This window comes from Anabas testudineus, chromosome 3 (assembly GCF_900324465.2).
Source record: "Anabas testudineus chromosome 3, fAnaTes1.2, whole genome shotgun sequence".
Classification (NCBI taxonomy): domain Eukaryota; kingdom Metazoa; phylum Chordata; class Actinopteri; order Anabantiformes; family Anabantidae; genus Anabas; species Anabas testudineus.
The window spans coordinates 13,123,112-13,148,862 of NC_046612.1; the positions used below are offsets into that span (position 1 = coordinate 13,123,112).

The window sequence follows — 25,751 nt, forward strand, 5'->3', positions numbered from 1 at the left end:
GAAAAATGTTTAGAAAAATGTTTAAATTATCCATTTGTTTATGTTTCTTTATTGCGCGCTTGTCTGTTTTTTTACGTTTCAATAAAGTTTAATGAAAAAAAGTGTTTTGGCGGAAGTGGACGCTGCGTCATTTCTGGACAGACGCAGACAGCTAGCAGGCAGCTAAAGCTAAGCATCAAAGAGCGATGGCCTCCACTGCGATGGACACCACGTAAATAAAACTCAGGCGGTACAGTCGGCCCGTGTTCTTGTGTTATTAACAGTGAACTGTGCAAGTGCAAAATTAACACAAGTGTGTCGTTATGGCGACCGGGAGCGGCGGCGGCGGCGGCGGCGGCGGCGGCGGCTTGGCGTCAAACCTTGACGGTCAGGAGGCAGCGTCCAACTCGGCTCAGTCCGGAGCCGTAGCTGCGCTCTCCAACGTGCCAGCCTGCGCTGCTGCACCGCCCGCCTCTCCACCTGTCCTCGGCCTTCACCGGGAGCCCATGTACAACTGGCAGGCGACGAAGAGCTCCCTGAAGGAGCGCTTCGCCTTCCTCTTCAACAACGAGCTGCTCAGCGACGTCAGGTTCATTGTGGGCAAGAGCAGACAGGCCCAGAGGATACCGGCCCATAAATTCGTCCTGGCCGCCGGCAGTGCCGTTTTTGATGCCATGTTCAACGGAGGGATGGCGACCACCTCGGCTGAAATAGAGCTGCCTGATGTGGAGCCGGCAGCCTTTCTCTCCCTGCTCAGGTAAGGACAGGAGATCCACCTGCACTGGGCAAGTCAATACAGGTTAAGGGCAAATCAAAGGATGTCATTTAGATGTCAGATCATTGTTGACACACGTTTAAAAGGCTCAGCTAATTATACTAGAGGCAAATTGCTGTTGATCTGACATAACTGATCAATAAATCAATTAGTAGGACCAACAAGAAAGTAATCTGCAACTCTTCTGATCATCACTCAACATTCTTTAGGCAACAAAAGTACATATTATTGACCCTATTTACAGTATATTCAATAATATACACACACTTTTTACAGCTAAGTACCCTGTAAAATATATTTTCTGCAGACCTATTTTAGTAAAGAAGTAAATGCCAGTTGTTAATACACAATACACCAAAATGCTTAGCTTCAAAATTAATTTCATACATACAACATAAATTTAGTGGCTGAACTTTTTTAAATGTATAAATCTGATAACAATTTTTTTTGTTGCTGTTTTCTCTGTGCAGGTTCCTATACTCTGATGAGGTCCACATCGGTCCAGAGACTGTGATGACGACGCTATATACGGCAAAGAAGTATGCAGTCCCTGCTCTGGAGGGTCACTGTGTGGAGTTCCTCACCAAACACCTCAGAGCGGACAATGCATTCATGCTCCTCACTCAGGTTATTGTCACATCTACTATATGCTAATAATTTACCATCAGATTGCTAAATAAAATTGCACTTTATATAAAAAGAAAGTTTTATATTTATCTTGACATAAAGACGCATTCAGATTCACAAACTTCACTGTGATGATCAGAGGTTGTAGAATCAGCTTTCTAACAAATGAACTGTCCATGTAAAAATTGTTTCCAAATTAACAATCTAGGGCAAAAGGGGGCCGATATAATGCACCTGGTATAAGTAGCGCATTTTCATAAACAAGCTATTTCTTGTCACAGCTACAAAGTGAGTTACCGCTGTAAACCAAATCAATCCTAATCTTGTAACTAGCTCACTAAACCTCAAACACGCCCTCTAGACTCTTCCTGTTGTGTGCAAGGAAGATTAGTCAGTCCACATTCCCTGCTAATGGTAAACTTCTTGTGATGTTCATTTCAGCAGCGTATAGTAACAAAGTGTCCTGACAGGGTTGAAGCAGGCTGATAAAACCAGTATGCAAAGGCAGTGTTGAGGCTAGAGGTCACTGTTTAGCTTCGACCATGCAAGTGGACAAGAGTGGACTTTGTCGTGTCTCAACGATCTATGCTCACTTCCATTCATGCTAGAGGTGCCACTGTGATAGACTAGTTTCTAATGACTTATTTGGCACTCAGTGTTTCCACGTTTAATGTGGAGAGTGAGAGGGATGTCAGGCTTTCAAGCCAAGAAATAGCCTACGTATTTCCACATTTATACTGTGCAAGTACGGGTATCTCACATTTTGTTTTAAAAAAAAGAATATCTGATTCTCAAAATTGAATCCAGATATTTGGGTCCCACCCCAAGGGCAACTGGGACTTTTTTTTTATTCTCCATTGTGTTGGAATTATGGCAGCAATTGTTGGTTATCTTCAAATCTCAAGCACAGAAAACCAAAACTTTCTATCTGGCCAAACATCAACAGGTGAAAGTGAGAAAATACTTTAATGCATTTTAGATGACATTCCGCTGTAGGCCATAAGGCAGCAAAAAGAAATCATTTTAAAGTGGGGCAGGAGAAGAACGTTTCAGTAGCGACTCTGACTGATTTTTAGGAGCGATTTCTGGGGCAGTATGTGAAATAATGTAATAAAAATGTGGCTGTTCTTTCCATCTCTGGAGACTGTCAGACAGAAGCGCTTACAGTGCAGGATGAAACCGTTTTTCCTTCTGTGCCCACATCAGACCATCTTCCAGCCGTCAATGGTTGCGTTTTTATGACATTAACTGTTCTATTTTTGGTTTCTGCTGCTGTTTGTTGTTTGTGTTCAGTATTTTGTTTTGCTGCTGGCTGCTGCACCTTCAGCCTGCATGCTTGATCAAAAACGCAGCAACATAAAGAACAGACATCTTAAGCTACCCAAACAAAAGAAACGACACATTCCCAGGAGTATATTCCTGACATCAATGTTTGCCTTCTAATTTTTAATTTATTAGAATGTTAGAGTAAATATAGGAGAATAAAATAAGATAATAATGAAGGCCTTTCCTTTTAATCATAGTTTTTCTTAATTGAGCAATTGTCCTTTCTGTGCACACAAAATAAATGAGCAGAATTTACTAAAAGTACTTACATGGCTTCTTCTGACCTTTCATTACAGGCGAGGTTATTTGATGAGCCTCAACTTGCCAGCCTCTGCTTAGACACTATAGACAAAAGCACTGCAGATGCAATAAACGCAGAGGGATTTACAGATATTGACCTTGGTATGTGAGTCTTCATGACCTATAATATTTTCTTTTCCATGGGTGTTTTGTATGTGAAATGATAAATATTCTGTATATTTGTATGTGTAGACACCTTATGTGCAGTGCTAGAAAGAGACACACTCAGCATCAGGGAGAACCGTCTGTTCGGAGCGGTGGTACGTTGGGCAGAAGCTGAGTGTTACAGACAACAGCTTCCCCCAACTTCGGAAAACAAGCAGAAGGTTTTGGGGAAAGCCCTGCCACTCATTCGTTTCCCACTTATGACTGTTGAGGAGTTTGCTGCAGGTAAGCATATGACAGAAATATGACCTCTTTTTCATGCTGCAGTGGTTTCATTGTCAACTCTATGCTGACCAATGCAGCCATCACTAATCATATTCTTTATGCTCCTGATGTGTCCATACAATTCAAACCACAGAAACCAGTTTGATATTTTTTCTTGTGCAACAGGGCCTGCCCAGTCTGGAATATTGTTCGATCGGGAGGTGGTAAATCTGTTTTTACACTTTACAGTAAACCCCAAACCACGGGTCGACTACATCGACAGACCACGCTGCTGCCTCAGGGGGGAGGAGTGCAGCATTAATAGATTCCAGCAGGTTGAGAGTCGATGGGGGTACAGTGGTACCAGCGACAGAATCAGGTAAGATGACAAACATCTGTGAGCAGTTGTTAACCTGAGCGAACTGATGTAAACTTCTTTTCTCATTGTCTCTCTGTGTTGGTCTCTTTTCCCCTCTGTAGATTTAATGTTAGCAGAAGAATTTCCATAGTGGGTTTTGGCTTGTATGGTTCAATACATGGACCCACTGACTATCAAGTCAACATACAGGTAACTTCTAGCTTTAAGACACAATGATGATGAAGCATGAAGTGTTTGTCATGCAGTAACTGATATTCTTTCTTAGGGCCAGTCATCATGTAAACACTTTTTTATTTGTCCCCAAACAAAACACCACAGTTACATAAATTACAGTAGAAATATTGAGGTGTTTAAACAAAGCCTGCTTTTAATTTCTCATTCCACCAAAAAGATTTTGAAAATGATGTTTTAAAACAAGATGAACTGAATGATACTGTGTCCACTGTGTTTTCAGCACTTTGAAGTTGTTTAAAATGGCATCTTGTAATTAAAGATGTGATCTTGTTCTGTAGATCATAGAGAGCGACAAACGCATTACACTGGGGCAGAACGACACAGGTTTCAGCTGTGACGGCACAGCAAACACGTTCAGAGTGATGTTCAAAGAGCCTGTGGAAATCCTGCCCAATGTCAGCTACACTGCATGTGCCACCTTAAAGGTCAGTCTGAACTTGCTGTATTTAATTAAAAAAAAGTCCTAAATTGAATGAATAAACATGAACTGTTGCAACTTACTAACTCAGTGCCTGTTTTTACAACTTAGGGTCCAGACTCACATTACGGCACGAAAGGGTTGAAGAAAGTGATCCAAGAATCAATAACGGGGACCAAGACAACATTTTTGTTCTTTAGTTCACCTGGAAATAACAATGGTACATCAGTGGAGGACGGGCAGATACCAGAGATCATCTACTACACTTAGACTTACACAGCGTTGTGCAGGTACACTGAACCAGGGAGACCTCAGACTGCTGGAAAGACTGGACTGCTGGAGATATACATAGTGCCTCATAATCCCTTGGAATAAGGAGTGTGTGTGTGTGTGTGTGTGTGTGTGCGCTCGAGTGTGTGTGTGTGTGTGTGTGTGTGTGTGTGTGTGTGTGTGTGTGTGTGTGTGTGTGTGGCTATCATTGTGAGGACTGAATTTTTAACCATTGGGCTGAGAACATTTTTACAAAGTGAGGACATTTTAGCAGGTCACAATTTAACAAGCAATTTCTGGGTTAAGACTAGGTTCACTACGTTTAGGGTTACAATAAGGTTTTGGTTAGGGTTAGGGTAAAATTCAGGGTGAGGCAGTTAGTTGTGAGGGTTAGGGTAAGGTAGTACATAAATAAATTAAAAATTAAAAGTAGAGAGTAGATTAGCATGGCCTACGCGACAGTGGCGGGCTAGGGAATGCATTATGTCAATGAGTGTCCTCACACTGACTGCCATACAAAAGTGTGTGTGCGTGTGTGTGTGTCTGTCTAGCTACACAGTAGTGGTGTACAGACATGAACAGGAATGTGGAAACTGTTGTTGGACAACTCTGATGTGAGATAAAAAAAAAAACACTTTTTGGGGACAAACTGTATCATCACTTGTAAATGATCTTAATACTGACATCCTGTGTGTTAATATCGACAAGCTGCCAGTTCAGGAGTTTATCTTGCACAAGTGATGCCATTAATTTTGTTATGTTGTCAGTTATCAAAGGTATAACATTTACATATTTTAATGTGCACTGTTATCATTTATTCTACAAGTGTCTTCAAGGACTTTGTTTTTGCATTGTATTAAGGATCTGTGTGTTATGTAACTTTGCCAGTGGTACTTGCTGTAATTTATGACTCCATGTTTGCTTAGCACTTCATTAAAATGCACAAATAAATTAATATAAAAGGTTTACATTTACTTTATTTGCTTTGATCAATTTCCGGTGATGTTGGATTGTAGATTCAATAATTTATGCATACATTACATCATTCCTCTTTCTGTCACTAGGTGATGCCAAATACTCTTTACAGTATACTATCACGCTACTGAAGAGATTAGCTTTGGAGTATGATAGATGGTGATTAAACCTGAGATGATATAAAACTAACTAAGTGTCGCTACTGCGCTACAGTGCGGTAGTAAATGTACAGTGGTAGCTGAAGAGTAAATCTCAAGGCTTTTGAAACAGTTAATGACGATAGTAAGAAAAAAAACAAAAATTTTCTGCTACAAATGTCTTGGACCTTCAGTCAATTTTTTATTTATTATCCAAAATGAGTAAAACCCTACAATATGAACTTTAAACAAGAAACAATGTAGGTTAACCAAAGTTTGTACAGATTATTATTATACAGTTTATAGGATTATTATTAGCTACAGTTACACACAGATGTTATTAGCTTAACTATTTAATTGGTTTTGATTAGTTGCATTTGTAATATGTTATATAAAAAAAACTTTAATTAAAATTTTAGTTTGAAATCTGAAACATAACAATGTTTTAGTCTAAAAAAGTACAAGTAGAAAAAAATTGTTGTTTATACAAAAAATATTAATGTTATACTCCACCTTTGGGAATAGATTGATTTTAAAGGATCACAAAACAGATGATCAAATTTTTATTATAAAAGACATGAAGCTGTGAACAGGAATTTAAAGGATGCTTTAACATGGCTGCTAAATGTGTGAAACTGATTCATTTAATTTTAGAAGAAGGTTTCAATCAAATATCAACAGTTTAAGATGGCAAACGTGATGCAAAGTACTGTATCCCTCAACCTGCTATAAAAACAGAAAGATATTCAACAGCGGCATGTACGCCAAGATGATTTCTTCCTCCTGTTGCTCTCATTCTTGTTCTTTCAGTGAAAAGAAAATAATAAATGCTCAAAAAAGTCTACAGCACAGAGATGAAGTGCTCTTGGATTGCATAATCTGCACATTCATATGAGACACGCGGCGGAGACAAGGCCACTTTAGACGGCTGTGAGTGGGCTTTGACAAGGAGAGTGATCCACGGAGGTTGTCAGGTGACTCACCAGGACCTGAGAGCTTCTCCCGCTGACTGCCCACTTAGACTGCCTGTGTAACAGAAAGAACCAAGAAAATCAGCTTTTGACAGGTTTTAACCACCCACCAGACACAGAATGCTTCAAAACACAGGAGGACAAATAGTCGAGCACTGGGACTCTGTATAAAAAAAAAAACAAAAATTCAAGGCCTTAAGGGACTACAAAAAAAAAACTGGTAATTAGAGGATGATGAATGAAAGTTCCCAATAATAAAGCAACAAATATGAAGCTTGCAGGAATAATTCTAGCATGTGTATGGTTTCCTAAAGTGAGTCTGCTTGTGTCTCTGTGTGTGGGTAGCAGCAGAATGAGTTGGCTTTCTCAGTTTGTTCCTTCTACTTGAAAAGTGCCTCTGCTCTTTTTGACAACATATGACATATGACTGTACAGAACTGTTGGTGTGGTACTGAAGCAGACCTACATTGCCGTAAGCATTTGAATTCACATTCAAATATTATTTATATTGTGAAGAGACGTTGTTTGTTGTAAGTACAAATATATGTGAAATTTGAACATCTGAAAATAATAATGTAACCCAGGTGCGTCAATGGCCACAAAATAATGAGTAAATGTCAAAAACCGATGCAGCACATTTGTGCCCAGAGGCCTAATGTCTCATTATCTGTTCATGTCTGGCATCTGCCATTTAATAAGTACCTCATCCATCTTGTGGCCCTGGGATTCTGTGTCATGATCTAAGTTTGCAGAAGCTTTTTTTTTAATGCATTCTTCTTTCTTGTTAAAACCTAGCACCTACACTTCCCAATATCCAACTTAACTGCACACTGTTCGATCATGCAGTTCGATCATCAACTAGCCCCCAACAGTTACACAGGTCTGCAGAATGCTCTGTTTAAGCTCAGTGAAGTGAGTCTGCATTAGGAACAGTGCTTCTGGGGACGTTTACCAGACTCTATACAGATAAAACTCAATTAATGCAACTTTTTCACATATGCAGCATTTCTCCTCTTTAAAACATCTTTTTGAGTTAATTTAAGGCTCCTTTTATCTCCACTGTTCCTTTGATTTAAACATTAGGTCATTTGTGAAATTCCTTCAGGGCATGTTTCCTGACAACTGAAGACTGTGTTTTATCAGCTATCCTGAAATTCTTCAGTGTGCAACCTGTGCTAAAATTTACCAGCATGATTAATAATTGGCTGTTACATTTATTTAAATATTCTGTGCACCCAGTTAGCATGACACATCCTCCATGGCTCTCATCCATTTAAAACATTTATACAGAATGTTCTAGCTGGAGATCCAGCTCGGGGTGTGTGTCCAGACACAACAACGTCAACATGCAGTGAACACTGTGTATGTGTGTGTGTGGGGGGGGCAACTGGTTGGAGTTATGCAATCTGTATTCTAATGATGTAAGCGAGTTGGGTAATTAATTACCATGTATATTTAGAGCAGTGTTCCCACTGGGTGTTGAGCTTTGTTCATGTCAAGTAAAAGGGCTAATTTGTGACTTCTCTCACTTTATTGTTCAGAAGAGGTCAATGTGGTTTTCCTGTTTCACTGTGCATTTTACAAAGTTTGCTTTATGACACCAGATGGAGGATACACGACAACGATGTTAGTCTCATCTGACAGATAGATTAGATGTGGACATGTCTATGAGAAGGTGTGTGCTTCTGAATTCCACTTTCACCAGGAATAAAACTTTTATTGGTCATAAAAAACAAATGTGGTAGTAAAAATTATTGAATTATAATACTTTGACAGTATAATGACATATAAAGACAATTAATCTGATTTTATACATTTCTTTTTAACTTATGTATGATGCCTAATTTCCTTTTCTTTTTCATTGAACTTCTGTGAAGAGTCCATTAGTTGTAAGAAAAATGCCTCATTGTAGAGATGAGTTTTTAAAAACAGCAGACGTGTAAATGTATTACATGATTGACAATATAAATATGTGGTTGTTTAAAATGGGTTCTGACATTTTGCATTTTCACTTGACAACGTACCAGAATTAAGACAATCTTCAGCACAGTGAAAAGTGTGATTGGATGTTTTAGTTACCAAGCCTGAAGTCACTGTGGCTATTCAAATGAATTACCTACCTCCAGTTTACCTACTAAAAAAACATGCCTGTGCCCTTTGAGTGTGGGTTTCATTAATATACATAAATGTAAATTTTCAGCAGTGGATCGGTGAGATGCTCTGCAGGGTGTTGATGCTCATCATCCTGGAGTCTAATTACAGCCTTGTTGGCACAGAGGGGGCTGGAGAGTGGAAACTAAATTTCCATAAAACACACTGCTGAATTCAAGAATGTCCATCCTTTAGAAAAAAAAAGAAGACGACTGAGATGTTAAATAATATCACTCAAACTACATTTTTACATAGTTGTATTTGTACTTTCATTTAAGTACAGGCTCTGATCCTGAGTATTCCCAAAGCATGTCTACATGTCCCAGTGGAGAAACCACTATATATAATCAGACTAACAAGCTTCCCTCCACTACATAGTCCACAGTCTTTACATGGATGACCTGGGCAGCGGCATGATTAACTTATAGAGCATGCGGCTGGACGGGCAGGGAACAAGATATCATCCAATCTGATCTGCCGCAGCAATGTTTAGTGTCTATTGTGAAGTCTAAGTGCATGTATGAGTGCTTGACTACTAGCTGCACATATGTTCATGTGACAGGGTGAAAGCATGTACAGATTTGAATGCACCTAACAAAGCTAGGGGCATTTACTTAAACAGAAAGAGCCTAGCGAGAATACTCCGGCATTCACACACGCTATATGAACACTCTGTACTCTCTGCTGGGGGCTGCCTGGCCTGGGCCAACCTTAGCCCCTGCACTCTCCAACACCAGATGTAGGTCGCTGTGTGCTTCAGGGGGCGGGGGATGTTGTGTCTATTAGTGTGTATGTGTATATGTGTATGCACTTAGGGTGGGGGGTGGAGGGTGATTGTAGTGGATGAGTTCATCATCAAGGACATAGCCCCCAGCACACTGTCTCCATTGCTGTCACATTGCATCGTCACAAACAGGCCACATGAAGCCTGACAGCCTGGCAGACCAAACCAAGGGGACTCACTCATCCCTCACACTCTCTGTTTTTTCCTTCCCTTATATTTTTCCAAGCCTCACTATGTATTAACAGCTTAAAATCAAATGATGAGTTTCAATAAGAAATGGGTTTGATCATAGGAGGCACCGAGTTCATTTCCAGCAAGTAAACGTTAACCCAAACAATGAATGTAGCAATAATAATAAATGTACTCACCCTGAAAGTCAAATACTTTATGCTCCATTAACAAGATGAGTGCAATAAATGAGTAAGATATATTTAGTGCTCTGTGGTACCCTGAGGACCAGATTAACACATTGACCCCTGGTTTAGTGTTGGTTTCTGTGTAAACCTTACACATTGTCAAGCTTGTGAGCATTTCAGGAATATGTAAAGGTATCCTCCACTGTTTTCATATTAGACCCTAACACCAGCTGTGTATCAGACTCAAATTTAAACCAGGTTTTAAAAATTGTACAGTAGTGTGAAGTATCTGTACGCTAACACATTCACAACGTGCTGATGTTTAGTGGGTGTAATGTTGATGTTCATCATCTTAAGTGTGCTAACGTTAATTCATTAGCACTATGTCAATCTCATATCTGGCCTGATCAAAATATGAGCAGAGATTTGACACTGCAGTGAACTTCCAGTCCAAACCACAAATGTAAACTTCATGGTGCCACTGGAGGGAAAGTAACTTATTTATCAAAGTTATTATGATTCATCTTGTGAGGACTATAATTGTCTGCACAAACTTCACAGCAGCCTATTCAGTTGTTAATTTGGTGACCTATAGTAAAACTGACGCTGTATCCCAGCAATCCATAGAGCCATGTCTAAAAACATCTACAAGAAATGTCATTAGTAAGTTTGACCCTTAAAGGAACAGTTTGACATTTTTTCATTAGCGATAGGAAGCTGCTAGGTTGTGTGGTTAAAATGCCAAAATACCCAGCACACATCCCCCCACAAAATTACCATTTGTAGTTTTCACCCTTTCACACTCAATTAAATGAACATGATATAATATGTGAATTAGTGAATTTTAGAGATGCTGGCGTGCTTTTACTGTCTCTGTCCAGCACTGCTCTCTGAAGACGCAGCAGTCTGGGGATGAAGTTACTCTAATCTAAACTGATTACAGTGGTGATGGCAACATTTCGCGCTTTGTGCCACTTTCAGCACATCCCCCACACACTTGCTCTTTAATCTAGTCCTTCCCTCCCTTTCTTATCATCACAGCTGATTGCACTGCACTAAACTGTTAACCCCATCTTGACCACGGCAATAAAAAGAAACCACAGAAGCGATCAAGCTGTGAAAAAACAATGCAGAGGGCTTTGCATGTGTTGTGAATCAGTGGAGTAGGACAGTGTGTCCAAAGTCACTGTCTGTTACCTAATTGCGATCTGCTCTGCATGGACTGAGACACGCAGGCGCTGACATCTTTAGGCAATGAGCTACATATGCCATAGCCAATGATGCATGTAGCAATAATGTATTAATAATGTACATTAATATTTAACTTGCTTTTCACAATGTGAACCATTGGTCATAGGTTTGTTCTGAGCCATTTGCTGTGAATGCTGCTTTTCCTCCACACACTGTTGTGTGACCAAATGTGTCATCCGTTAAGACTGTCATTGAAATCTGAGCTGTGAAACTGGTAAAATGCAGCATTCTGAGCCTACAGTGAAAGTACTGAAACAAGGATAATCACCTCTTCTTGAAACTTCTAGCATTTACACTTTTATTGTATTTAAATTTGTATTTAAGATATAGAGTGCAGTGCATTGTGACTTTGCAGTACAACTCAATAAATCTTCTGTAAATCAGTCTTTAAACATTTTGACCTACAACAACTTAAAACAAATGAGTAGTATACATGCAACCTATTATCATAGGTTAAATGTGTTTAATGAAATATCATTTTTGTGGCCTTGAAATGAGAAAGGAACTAATATTTCACAAAAAAAGGGATATATGACAAATGTCAGAATCAAATTTTATTCAATTATGAAACCCGATCCTGTTCATCATGTCCTAAGACCAAGATTGACAGAGAGTTTTTTATAATTACAACCTCAAATGCCTATAATAATAGAGTGCTTCTTAGGTCTCACACTCAATTATCATTAACAATTTAGTTCATGTTAAATGCAGGATGAACTCAGAAAAACAAAAACATTAGTCCAGGAAAATACACATTTATTGAAAACAGTTCAGTTCATAACCTTATACAACATTGTGATGGAGAAAAATAAAGCTTCGTTACAAATAGATTTTCTCTGGAAATTCAGATTCTCTGTTTTCACTAATACTGTGCTGTATAATGACGAACAATCTCATATCAAAGCATGTAAAAATTTTGTTGCTAAACTATGTGAACACAAATCAGCTCCACAGTTATATTTGCCAGTTATGTGAAAATCAAATATTGTTAAGAATAGCTTACACATTTATCACATCACACATCAATACTAAAGCAAATTCCTGTTATTTTCAATGACAGTTCTAGCATAAAAAAGTGCAAGTATGCCCTTATTATATCCCCAGCAATATACAACAAATGTGATTTCACAAGGCTAAGCAACATAGGTAAAATACTGTATTTAGGTATGTAAGTAAGTTAAAAAGGAACTTTTTCATTTTCTATTGTGACATTTCATATTCTGGGAAAAGAAATGAAGGAAAAACAGACAGTTTGCTGTGTATATTTAATTTAGTTAATTAAATTGTGTACCACAATGTCAATTTAATATCGATATACTGCTGAGCCCTGGCTTATGAGAGTGTGGTAATAAGAGACACACAATTAACAGTTGCACATTGCCACATATTGTATTGCAATGCAAGTTATAAGACTACTGTATGAATAATATAAATACTGACAACACCTGAGAGATGGGAGTACAGATCAGTAGCGGTCATACTGTGGTCTATGATGATGGGAGGTGTATCCCTGGTGTGAGCTTGGATGGCTTGACTGATACCCACTTCCATGCCCCCAGTGCCTGTCTCTGTCTCTGTCTCTGTCCCTGTCCCTGTCCCTGTCATGCCAGTGTTGCTGCCCACGCTGGTCCCCTCTCCAACCCCGGTCACCTCCCCACCCACGACCTCTGTTTCCACGACGGTCTCGGTACCTGGTTGGGGACAGATATGAATTAACAATCAACCTTCAACAACAAATACTAATGCATGAATTACATGGAGAATGTGTCTAGACTCAAGTCGAGCTAATAACTTAACTTTAAGTTAAGGGTTACCTGATGGCTGTATGAACAAAGTTGATGATAACCTACTTATTACTTGTGTGACAAAACAGCTGAGAACCTACACCATTACATTATTGCTATAGATGTATGCGAACACAAACAGGCAGCCATGCAGGTTTTAACCATCCCTAAGGTTAGTGGAATAGAAAAGGGAAATTGCAAACGAAACTCTTCAGGTATCGTCTCTTCATACCTCTCCAAACATAGCGTTGTAATGCAAATTCTCGGGAACACCCCTTTCACTCCAATACATCTAAAACTCGTTTAGAGCTGAATTAGAAATTGTAAAAGCAGCTGTCTCGACTGACGCGATCTGAATTTAAATGAAGTTACCCGTTATCCCTGCCTCTCTGGTTTCCTCCTCCCCGGGCTCTCCAGTCCTCAACAATGGGTGGGGGGTCAGCTGGACGGCTCACATACTCCTGGAACTCACGATCCTCCGATGTGAATCTGTGAGCAAACAGCTCCTCGTACTTTTGCAGATTTTCCGTGTTCTCCGTCATTCTGAGAGGAAAAATCCAATTAAGCACCAGACATAACCCCAAACTTGCGAACGCACACATACATACAGCCTACACACATTTATATAAACACGCATGCATACATAGCTCAACAGATACGATTGTTTTGTTTCGTTTAGCTAAATCTCTCAAGCGGAACAAAGCTGGACTAAGCTGGATTTTATTAGCGTTAGCCAAAGATGCAAACAACACAAAATAACAGTACAACAAAATGGAAACACCACTGCTTTGAAAACACATTTCTATTTGGCGTGGATGTTTTTTTTTTAGCGACATTAATACCTGTTTCCATGAAACGACAAGATCCGACACAGTCCCAACGTCAGTACGTCACCGAAATGCTTCCTCCGGAACAAATGAACAGCAGTTAAATGTTCCGGGGACCGGCGCACCTGCCAGTGATTGATGGTTGTTACCTGTCGGATAGAAACACTATTGAATCTGTTAAAGTCTTTATTTGACACCTAAACAACTAAAATTACAGAGACACATGTTAGCCTGAAGATGCTAAAGAATAGCGCAGCTAACTACTTAAACCGTTATTTTGCCTAATTCGGGAGAAAGTGTCCGTTGCTGGAAGTGACCGTTGTTACGTGAACATGTAAGTGCACCTGAATTTACAGCCAGTTATCGTTGTTGTTCGTTGTTAGCAGGATGTGTTAATTATGGTTAGTTGATTTTTTTGGTCTGGATTTTGCGTGGTTTGGGATTAAACCCAGGTTTAAACCGCAGACAGCGCCGCAGATAGAACAGGTTTGAGAGAGAGTGGGCGGCTTTGGCAGAAGCCGCTCCGTGTCGCTGCTGCTGCTGCTGCTGCTGCTGCTGCTGCTGCTCTCATATGAAACACAATCCCGTAGGGGAGGACGAAACTATGCGCGGCGAGCGGGCATGGAAATACAATCATTAACTTAATTAAACCGCGCCGATTGTTTGAAGACAACGGGGAAGACGCTTTTCCGACGTGGAATTTATTCCGACGCCTGTGTGAGGACTGAAAACAAACAAGCAAACAGAAAAAACTTCCTGAAATGACCGGGGTTCTGTGAGACTGAGCTTGACAACCCGGTGAATCGAGTTAACGAAGTGCTCTCACATTTCAGTTGTCTCTCAGCAAAGCAAGAAGACTTGTTCGAGGCTGGCACACGGGGAAATGAACTCTTTGGACCACTAATCATCTGTGGACTTTGACTGCGCTTCTCTACATTATTTTCCTCTCAAGCAGCAGCCGACAAAAGCGACATATAAGAAGGAGTTGCTCCTCAAGTCCGTGGCAATGGGGTGAGTAATCCAGAAAGCGCTGCCCTTCAGAGCGCCTCATGTGACACCTGCGCTGCTTCAATTTATATGTGGGTGTACGGTGGAAATACGGCAACATGCCTCCAACTGTACAGTTCACCTGGCAAACCTCTGAATAAATTGGATTATCATTTTCGATGTCCCCCCCCCCAGCGCCTGCCTGAGCGCGCTGGGAGCTGAGGGAGACCATAGAGTACTCTTTCATAGCCGGAGTGTTTGGCAATGTTAGAAATTGAAGCTGTGAGTCTGGCTGCTATTCGCTGTCTGTGAGACACTCCGATTTCATGTGTGAAAATGCTCGATGCCATGCTGCCAATTATAGCCTATTATTGTTGAGCAGAATCTCTCAGATGGATCCCTATAATTCCCCTTTGAATACACAGGTTCTTCCTTATCTGTTTCTAAGAATATGGTTTGGAGAGGGCTGAGATATGAAGGTGGCAGAGTCAACACTGCCCACTCATTAGGAGATATGGTACTTCAGGGAGAGTGTATTTTTGTGTGAGTGAATGTTCTGGCCACAAGGCTGGAGGTAGTGGTATACTCCCACAGTTGTTTACAGGGTACAGTACATTATTTTGTCTGTATAAGTCTACTGTGGTGTGAATCTTGACTCCATGGCTTAATGTTGGAGTTATGCAATCACAAGCTTTCATCACATCTACATACACCACTGACTTTTCTTTCCGGAGCACCAAATAAAAGCACCTTGCTTTTATTTGACCTAACAATTGCAACAATAAAATGCTAAATGCTTCTACCAGTAACTGGATAATTTATGTAAACTTCATTATTATTTACAGTAAAGAAACTTAATTTTATGTGAAAATGGGAGGTGAGGTATGAATAACAAAGCAGCATAAGTATAAAGTGTCACCCCATGGCACACTGCTGTTCCTGAGCAGACATGTTTTTAATATGTAAGAAACCAGTTCAACAGTACTGACGTCTTCTCCAGAGTGTGGCTTACTCACCCAGCAGGTTTGAAACTGTGTGCGCTGTTATGTCATGAAACTGCCCAGTACCATAGCAGGCAATCCAACGAAGGAGGTCACACCTATTGACAGAGACATGGCAACGACAAGTTTCCTATTCCGAGTTCCTTACAGTCAGTGCCAATCTGTAGTATCATCAAACAGCAGAGTACTTTCTAGAAGCTGGAAACAAATGACTCCTAGGAAAGTTTATCTGGCCAGCCATTCTCAGTTCAGTCTCAAATTGGTAGAAGTTTGGTGTAAGTTCTTCCACTGATAATTGTTTTAAACATCAATTACAAATTTCTTCCTTAGACTATAAAATGTAAAAAAAAAAAAAACCAAAAGAAAAACACAAGAGTCCACACTAGTTCATCATTAAATCTCATTAAAATACAAAAAAGCGCATCATAGTTTATTAGTGTCTTAAAGAACATCTTCAAATAACTTATTTAACAGACCAGCGGTCCAAAAATCCTGAGATTTAAATATAGTCTCACAACAGACAAAGAACAACAGAAAACGTTATATGAGAAGCTGTGACTGGTGCTTTTTGCTTTTTTTTTTTTTTTTTTTTTTTTAAATTGGCAGAGATTTTTAATGAGAAGTTAATCTGTTCCTTAATGGTTGAAGTTAGTTAGAAACTATTTAAAGATGTCCATCATATTGTCCCAGGGACCATGTCATTAAATTGCTTGTTTTTTAAACTAGTACTTCGAATGGAAAAAAAATGTGAGCTTCTTGTTGAGTTTTTTTATGATAAGGAAATTCAGGAAGCTGGAACAATTTTTTGTCATCCATAGTTTAATCTCTAATATTTTCAGCTCTAAATTAGTTTAAAAGAAACATTATATAAAAAGTGAAAATCATGACTGACATATATATCATGCGTAATCATGCACTGTTCCTCATACCTTAAGTGAGAAGTCAGAAGTGTCCAGGAAGTGTCAGAGTGTGTTTGTGTGCAAATGCCTTTCTTTAGTTATGAGAAATTTAGTTTGATACCATAACAGTTTGTTCTGTCCTTACAAATTCAAAAGGCTTGGAAAGACTTGGTTTTAGGATTAAGGTTAGATTCATATTACAGTAAGTAGGTAGGAAATGGATTATGTGAGTTTTTGTGTGTCTCTGTGGTGGAAACTATAGATCGGTTGTTGTGTTTCTGTCCCTGAAGCTCTTTGCTCCTAAATGAAGTTATAGATTAACTTTGTCTCTGTTTCTCTCTCTCTCTCTCTCTTTAACACTCTCTAACACATTCAGTGTCCATCCCACCATAGGTCTTCGATCATGAGTTTCAGTAACCTCTTGACCTTGACACACTTATTGATCACGTCATTTCAAATTATAGCATTGTATGTGTGTGACATGCCCAGTAAATCCAATGTGGAATTCACCTTTACTGAATTTTCAAAGGGAGGTTGATATAATAAGGTAATTTCAATAATAATAGTGGGAAAGTGATAGAAATTGTATTTTTAAACACAGTTTTGCAACTTAAGTGTTGCATCTCTGATATTATTCCACAATTGAGCTCCAATTTCATGGAAGCCCCTTCTCACAGTAGGAGCGGTCACACAGACAGCAATGCAGTCAGCATATTGCTATTTAAAGTAAGCCATGCTGGGAGCAGCCCTAACACAGGGATAGATGATAATCTCCAGGCTGGCCAGAGAATAAAAAGCTAAAGGCTTAACACTCATTGATTAGGCTGTATGACATGTGACGTGGCAGTTGCTCTCTTGGCTGCCCAGGCAGGAGAATGGACTGTAAGCCTAATCTGTGTGTATCTGTTCTCCGTCTGTGACTGAAGGCTGCAGGGAAAGGTTGTAGCAGGTCTTACTGTTAAAGAGTCCTGGGTAAACGAAAGGGGACAAGCTGATGGTGGATTGGACGTCTCCTCAGCAGATGGTGGAGGCCTAGGAGGCCATCTGCTGCCATGCTGCGCTTCTGTGGAGACTTCCTCACTTGCTTTTCCTCAGAGCTCTGAGATTAAGTTGGGCTCTGCATCCTACAGCCTCAGCATGGTGGAGGGAGACCTGCTGTGGTTGCTGGTTTAAATCTGGCCTGTTGCCGTGGTTTCATGGGATACAGTCTGTCTTTCTTCAGTTTAATGAGCTGTACTGGTATAAGGTACAGTTCAGTATACTGTGTGACGTTGAAACACAGGAAGTACTAGTGAAGGTCACCTTTAATAATGAAAATAAAAGCAGTGAGGTAGTTCTAATGTTTTGGCCCCCTCAATCATTAAAATGAACATATTTGAGTTTCTAATGTGACGCATCTATCAAGACTTTCTGATGAGTAAAACATTTCTATCAAATGCAACTTATAAACAAATACTTTAATTTAGAACATTGGTCATAGAATAGGATATAAAAGTCATATTAAGTCACCGGTACACTTGAAATACATTGTATATCCAGAATTGCTGATTTCAGTTGATTATATTTTACCTCAAATGTAAAAATCAATACTTCTAGTAACGGCTTCATATTTTGTAAAATAAAAGTCATACTGTATAATACTTGAGAAGATATCAAATGAAAAACATTGCATTGCATGCTTGCTTATTTTGATCCTCCTTCCCAACATTTATTGCTTTGGGCATTACACAAATTGTGAAGAAAAGCCTTAATTTAGCCATTAATGGATGAACAATGCTGGCAATAAAACAGTCCCATTAAGTCAATGTTAAGCTGAGACAAAATGCTCAATTTTGTAAATGTCAGGAGAAGAAGAGAAAACACAATGCAGAGCTGCCATTATTCTCTGTTAATGATAATTCATTGATTTGTGCTACAGTATTAAATAAATTGTCTTGCTCAGCAGGCATCGTAGATTCCAGGTTACTGCATACTGCAGTATTTGAAGGCAAACCTGCCCTTTTGCCTCCTGACATCATTACTAGAGCAATGTGTTTACTGTGATGAGAGCCTAGGTGGTGTTGTAGTGATGATCCCACAGAGCTTTCCTCTCCTGCCTACTTTTCTCATTCACACAGACAAAATGCTGCTCTCACTAATGAGACAGCTCTGCTCTCAGCAGACCTCCCAGGTAAAAATGACAAAGGAGCTCAACTCTGTTCATCTGACATATTAACAGGATTACACCAGCTAGAATTCCAGTTATTAAATTCGAGTATTTTATGTTCACAAATGAATTCTGCTTTGTTGGTGCAATATCCTCTATTTTCATATCGCCAGAGTCACAGATCTGTGCACCTTGTGACCTAGATAGGAATTTCTCATCTTCGCTCCCTGACAGATTTGGGAGAGGATGTTCTTTCCTTACTCAGTCCAGCTGTAACTTAGTGTATTGCTGTTAGAACGGGCAGAGAAAGTGAAGAAGGATAAAGGCTCTTAGTCTGTGTTCTTCCCTCCATTATACTGTAGATATTTGACAAGTGAATAGTGCACCTTTTCTCACCAGTGTTCTTTGAATAGACAGAGATGCATATTCCTTGTGTTGTACAAACTACTGTTCTTGAATCAAAGTGGTCTGACATGTTCTGTTATAAAATAATAAGTAACTGATTTATGCTGTCATTGCTTTGTCTTAACCTGTCTCATTGAGGGAACAGGACTTTCCTGACAAAGCAGGTTACAGCAACAGGTGATTCAGTGCTATCGAACCCCACATCATTGTGCATGTGTAGGGGTTTGATATATGATTTGCATTTTATTGAACCTGAACTGTACAGTTTTTATTTTAGCGCAGTAACAAAACAAGTGTAAATTGTTTTTAACACATTTAGCAGGTTTGTAATTTGTGGCACGGAGTGATAGAAACTATGGCAATTATCTATCAAAATCAGACCACAGACATTGTGTTCTGAAGCAATTTCATACTATTTTTACTGCTCTGTGACATTCATTAACTTTGTTTAAATTTTTTTTCTCATAACTTCTGGGCCAATGCTGTAGTTGCAGATGCCAGACGGTGAACATAATGAAAATATTTATCTATCCATAATTCATTCTCTTTTTATCTTGGCAGGTAATGTGAGTGAGAGATTTGATTCATTTGGCTGAATGACTTTCAAAGAATCCAGGTATTTTACTAGCGTGGAACTGGATCCAAATGAAACTGGTCATGAGACTGTGGGTCTACACCCAATAACACCTTGGTGAACAGTTAACTGTTGACTCCATTTAATTTACACTACAAACATGTTTGCAAAACCCAGACATGTGAGTTGATGCTATCTGTTGGTTGATTCATTTGGGAGGGAGACTTGACACCTCACTAGAATGAAAGGAAAAACACACACACCTAGACATCAACATGTAACTGGAACAATATACAGTATGCATAAGAATGTTTTGCCTGTTTCTGTACTTCAATTTCAAGCAACACTGCATTGCCAAACAGCCAATATCTATATGTATCTATATTTTTCAGAATTCATTTTGCTGTGTTTATGACATCTATGTTTAGGACAGTACATTTCCCCTCTGTGGGAGCATGAACAATGTTGCAGTGCACATATTTGAAGCCAGTGAGACGGCTTATTATTGTCAAACAGGTTAGAAAGCCCCTTTAAGTTTTGATGGTAGGTGTTCAGTGTTTTGGCCTCACATCCCAAATCACTTATCTATACCCGAGCAGCTGACAGTGTCTTTCTTTTGGGTGTAGATGACTGTGATTTAGGAGGAAAGTTTGTTTGGGGAACGCGTGTTTGTTTTGGAGTGGATACTTAAACTCAGGAATCTGGACAAGGCGGTTTTCTAACTTGCAGATAATCATACCCAAATTCAAGTGTAGCAGCAGCCCAAACACAACATGACTACAACACCTTGCATAAAAATCACTGGATAGAAACTGCCTGCTGTTTTTCATGCGTCCTCTTAGTACATGGTGTCATTCCACATTACCTTAAATGTATTTTTTAAGCATGAGGATAATCCTTCTCTTGGCAAACTTCACATAAACTCTTTAGAATATGGTGTTTGGGTACAACATAGGTAGTAAACAAGCTATCATTTTAAAGGTTTTAAGAGAACAAGAGGCAGACAGGCTGAACGATGCATCAACTAATGGGAGTTAACATGACAGCCTTATGCTAACACTTTTCCTCCCCAGAACTGAAATAATGGTTGTCAGGTGTCTGACTTTGGTGTTGTATCATAATTCGTTATTCAGAAATCACCAGATTTTTAACATTTATAGTACGGCACAATGCAGATGCAGTATCTGGCAGTCAGTACAGTCCACACAACAACAATGTGCAGGGGCCTGAGGTAGGTGTAGGTGTACGTAGGCACACGAAGTAGAGACTAACTCAAACCTACTACCACCACATCGAAACAAACGCACAAACCTGTAAATTATTTAAAGCAGCAGATGGGAACCGTGAGCACCCGACAGCCAGTGGAACAAAGAATTCAATGGTCAAAAAGTCCCAACTACCTCTTTTTTTGTTTTTGTTTTTTATCCAGTAAATCAATCAACCTAATGCTTTTCATCTCGGAAAAGCAGATCACTGGATTTCACCGACAGTTGTTTGAGTGCATCCATGTGTTCAGCAGTGGCATTTCACTTATTTTCCCCTGCCAGTGTGAGCTGGCTCCAGACACTGTCACTGCAAAGGTCAGCGTGTGTGTGTTTGTGTGCATGTGCACATGTGTACGTAAAGTGACAACAGTGATCTGTATAATGGGTTTTGTTGTTCCCAAAGCAGATGTAGACTGAGATTAGGCTTAAAAGGGACAGTGAATTTATTGGGCTTTCATTTCTGTGAGAACTGTAATCCCAGTTGGTGAAGTGAAGGCTTTATTAGCTTGTGATTTTTGCTGGTTGCCACCCAGTCTGATATTTTCACTGGAATCGCATAGTAATGCATTAAAGTAATACTGAACTAAATGTTACTCATGACAACCCCTTTTTTCCAGTGGCTGTAAAGCATTACCGCAACAATGGCACCATCTGTACCCTGTTAATGAACCCTCTGCTCTTGTCATATAGGAGGAGATTTATTTGTGCTAGCTTGAACAGCTGTTTGTTTGGAATAATTTTATTATTATTATTATTATTATTCTTTTAACAACATGCTCTCTGATGATTTGGATTTAGGCTTATTTTGCTAAATATACTCCTGTGCACTAAAAACGCAACATTTGTATTATGATGTTTTTTGTTCATGAATGATTTTTTTTTTTTTTGCTGTGCCAAGCAAAATGTGGCTGTGCCATTGTGTCCACTCAGCACCCTTGTGCCCACTTCACACATTTTGTCAAAACCCTTCATGTCATGAAAGGAAAAAGGGAAAGGAAGAAAGAAAAGAGCATTTCTCAAGGTTCAGATCACAAAATATTTATCTCAATAGTTTTGGCATTAAGGTAAAGTTAATACTTAATTGCTTTTGCATATATAATATTTAATATTGTGATCTAATAATAACATAATATTCCATCTAATTTTTAAAGTGTTGGAAAAATGCCTAATGTAGTTTGATTAAGATAATAGATCATGGCAGCCCAACATTGGATGGATGCCTGCACAAATAAGTAAAATGTATAATTGCACAGACCAACTTAGACAGAAATGCATAAAGACAGAGGTAATATACAGTAAAAATATTCAGAGCCAAACTTTAACTGGCTGTATATGTTACGCTGTCTTACCTTCACTTCACCTTTTGATTTCCACCTTGATAAGTACATCCATCTTTCTTCCTCATATTCTTCATCTGCTTCTATTATTAAGTTGAGGTGTCCACTGATCCCTCTCATCCAGCCACTCAAATTTAATTATTTCTTACTCTTTGAACCTTTTACAACTGTACTGCAACCACCTGCCTCAGAAGAAGCTTCCAGTGGATTATTTAAATGAGCTGGGTTCAGTCCCTGTCAAGCACTTCCATTAAAGGGAGTACTAATATTTCTTCACTTTCAGCATTGGTGTGCTTTCAGTGTCAAGATCCTGTACCGATGTATGGAAATGAGAATATGACTGTATTGCATGCAGGTGTGGCTATATTTAGCACAAGGTGCACTTGAATGTCCTAGAAATGTTCTTGGGCCTGACAACATGGCTCTTCATGTTAAATGCAAGTATAGTATGAAATGATATTAGACACAATAGGGCTACACTATTTTATTTATGTATTTATTTATTTATATGTCAGTTGTTAGATTTTTTTTTTTATTAATGGATTTCATCTATCAATTTAATATATTGGATATGTTTTGATCTGCTAATTCTTTGGTTAACTTACCAATAAATAATATTTTTTATTTTGTCAGAAAATCTTGTGTATTGATCACTTAACATATATTCAATAAATGAATTAACTCATTTCAAAGTATTCATGCATGGTAGATGCCTGGGGTTGACAGGGGGGGGCATATTTAATGTTGGTATTTTGGGCTCCATTTCTGAAATGCAGATGACCTACACTCTGTATTGTCCATGAATGCACCAAACACACAATAGGCTGCTACACTAATATTAACATGACTAGTCCTAATAATAATAACACATAGTTGACATAAAAAATATGTAAAAAATAATGTTTTGTCACTTACCTGTCCCTGCCTTTAGTTGACCGTATACTGTAATGTATGGCTTTGGGGTGCATTACTTCTCTCCCCCCTCGCTTCTCTCCACAGAAGAAACTAAGAAATTTGCATAGTACAGGTTATTTTTCATCAGTTTTCTTATTCTCAAAACATTGTATCAAATGGCACCACAGATGTGATTTCAGCAGCCCTTGTTGCCATACTAGCTGTTAGCATCTGCTTTAGGGCGTCCTCCATTGAGTACTTGTCTGAAATATAACCAACAAGATTGCAAAGATTACTTTCTGAAGGTTGGTTGGTTTAAACTTTCCTGTACTTAATTCTTACACTGTTGTCTCATAGTTTTGAAGGTTGATGAAATGTTGTTGTGAGATACTCATGTATTGCTGTGCTGCAATGGTAATATTAGGCCATTGCAGTTTTATAAGGCACACTTTGGGATAAAGATGCATTTTCCACATGCAGGGGAGAAAGAGCTGACATAATTTGGGATGAACAAAAATACTGGGACACGTCAACGTGTTCGACTCCAGTCAACACAGTCGACACATTGTCCCAACCCTAAAGCACATATTTTAGGGACATTTTATTAATCAAAGCTAACACAGATCTAGAAGTTGTAAAACCTATAAACTCTAACTGTACACTTGCATAAGCAGTCAAATTAAGGTGTGTAGTATGAATGTGTAGTACAAAGTTCTGTTTGATGCTTCAAACTGAAACTGTAAAAAGAGGATTTCCTGAACATCTTTCGTAACGACTTTTAACTCAACATCTGAAAAGTGCTTTATTTCCCTGTTTTGATAAATTCTGTTTGAATTGTATTCTTGTGAGGACATTTCGGTCCTGTGAATTAGTTGTGATGTAAGAAGAGTAGTGACAGGGAGAGAGGATTTCGAGAGAGAGAGAGAGAGATGTTTGTGGGGATGTCTCATGAAGGAGGAGCAGTCTGAAGTCATTCAGTCTGAGCAGGCAGATTACTTCACCCTTGAAATAAAAAGGTTTTGATGCAGGAAGACTGAAACTGGATTTAGATTAAATAAAATGACCAGATATAGCAGTGACAATGCAGAGGACAAGAACCTGAGTTACCTGAAAACGGTCTAATATTTATGTACCGAGATGAATAAGATGCAGTTTCACTCCAGTAATGGGTGGAAGTTATATTAACATAATGTTTCCCAAAAGAGTTGGAGTTTTCTTTAAAAAGGTGACTGAGTCTCTCTAATAGTTTTAGTGCAGGCTTAATTTCAGGATTTAAATTGAAAACATTATTTTACCATTGAGTTAATACCTTTCAGATGCCTTTATTCCCCATAGTGCTCATACCACGTCTTACTATTTTTGGGTTGTGAAATTCTTCCACCACCCAGCTGTAATTGACATGGTTTAATGTCAGTTGAAATGCACAACTATGAAATTACTGAGGTCACTTATCCCCGAGTTGCAAACCCAAAACATTAAGTGTCAGTCAAAAGTAAAATATGGATCATGTAACTTAATATTTTTTTCTGTTGCTGTCAACAGCTTCTGTGACTCAGACATTAGAGTCTAAATATATTTGGGTGTAGCTTGCCTTTCTAACAAATTAGAAAGAATTAAAATGTTTTGCCTGATTAGTACTTTTTAAAGGAAACAGATTTGTTGTAATAAATTGTTTAAGTTAAGTTATGTTGTGCAATCAGCAGGATAACGTAACTGTAATCATTCACAATACTGAGAAATGTGAATAGTTTCTTTTGAATGTTTTTTTTTAAGCAATGAAACACGTGCTCTCTCAATGAACTATACAATGAAAACTTGTTTACAGAAAAGCAGATAAGTCCTAAAGGCCCCTTGATTTGGATACGTTTGACCAACTTGTAGCATTCAGGCTTCTTGTTGTTTTTCCAATTTTACAAGATGACAATAAGTCTTCTCTTGTTCGCCTTGTTACCACAAGTAGACAAGTGTCTCAAATGTATTTAGTTCAGAGGACAAATATTCCATCAGACAACAGATGTGTACACACATTCAACTGCACAGTCTCACACAAACATCTACAGTAGATATGTGTTGCTATCACCTTTGCGACTGGAGGGAAGTGTTGATGTGCTAATGGCTTTGGGTTGCTATGAGGATTGAGCGTTTGTGTTACATTATCACCTGCCTGTGCATGCTAAGACTCTTAGGACGTGGCATCTCTGGAGGCACAGCACAGTGTCTCTGCAGTCATGCTGTAATGGATAATATTAAGAACTCAATACATGCTTCAACTCTTGTTTTGCATGGTGTGGTTTGTGAATCAGTGAATGAACATTTTGCATCTTATCTGT

The 25,751-nt window shown here is 38.9% G+C and overlaps 3 protein-coding genes across 6 annotated transcripts in view; 2 read left to right on the forward strand and 1 right to left on the reverse strand.

Annotated features, from left to right (window-relative positions):
* The first annotated feature begins 115 nt into the window (after positions 1–115).
* LOC113174881 (BTB/POZ domain-containing protein 1) lies at positions 116–5,645 on the forward strand. 2 transcript variants are annotated; one of them, XM_026379066.2, is made up of 8 exons: positions 116–736; positions 1,225–1,381; positions 3,004–3,109; positions 3,200–3,397; positions 3,563–3,755; positions 3,857–3,944; positions 4,268–4,414; positions 4,519–5,645. In XM_026379066.2, the coding sequence occupies exons 1-8, from the start codon at positions 303–305 to the stop codon at positions 4,675–4,677; spliced, it is 1,482 nt and encodes a 493-aa protein (XP_026234851.1). In that variant the 5' UTR covers positions 116–302; the 3' UTR covers positions 4,678–5,645. The 2 variants fall into 2 exon arrangements, with proteins under 2 accessions (XP_026234851.1, XP_026234852.1); XM_026379067.2 differs by having other exon boundaries at positions 3,626–3,755.
* A 6,392-nt stretch (positions 5,646–12,037) lies between these two features.
* On the reverse strand, positions 12,038–14,054 carry LOC113174388 (RNA guanine-N7 methyltransferase activating subunit). Its single transcript, XM_026378360.1, has 3 exons — positions 13,929–14,054; positions 13,459–13,629; positions 12,038–12,993 (listed from the first exon to the last, which is right to left on the reverse strand). The coding sequence occupies exons 2-3, from the start codon at positions 13,626–13,628 to the stop codon at positions 12,768–12,770; spliced, it is 396 nt and encodes a 131-aa protein (XP_026234145.1). The 5' UTR covers position 13,629; positions 13,929–14,054; the 3' UTR covers positions 12,038–12,767.
* A 6-nt stretch (positions 14,055–14,060) lies between these two features.
* Positions 14,061–25,751, forward strand: part of homer2 (homer scaffold protein 2) — a 28,229-nt gene continuing 16,538 nt past the window's right edge. For 2 of the 3 annotated variants that reach the window (XM_026378357.1, XM_026378358.1), the window contains exon 1: positions 14,478–14,924. In XM_026378357.1, the coding sequence (XP_026234142.1) occupies positions 14,920–14,924 (5 nt within the window). In that variant the 5' untranslated portion in view covers positions 14,478–14,919. Of the gene's footprint in view, positions 14,248–14,477; positions 14,925–25,751 lie in introns of those variants that run through there. The other variant, XM_026378359.1, reaches the window with a different exon arrangement.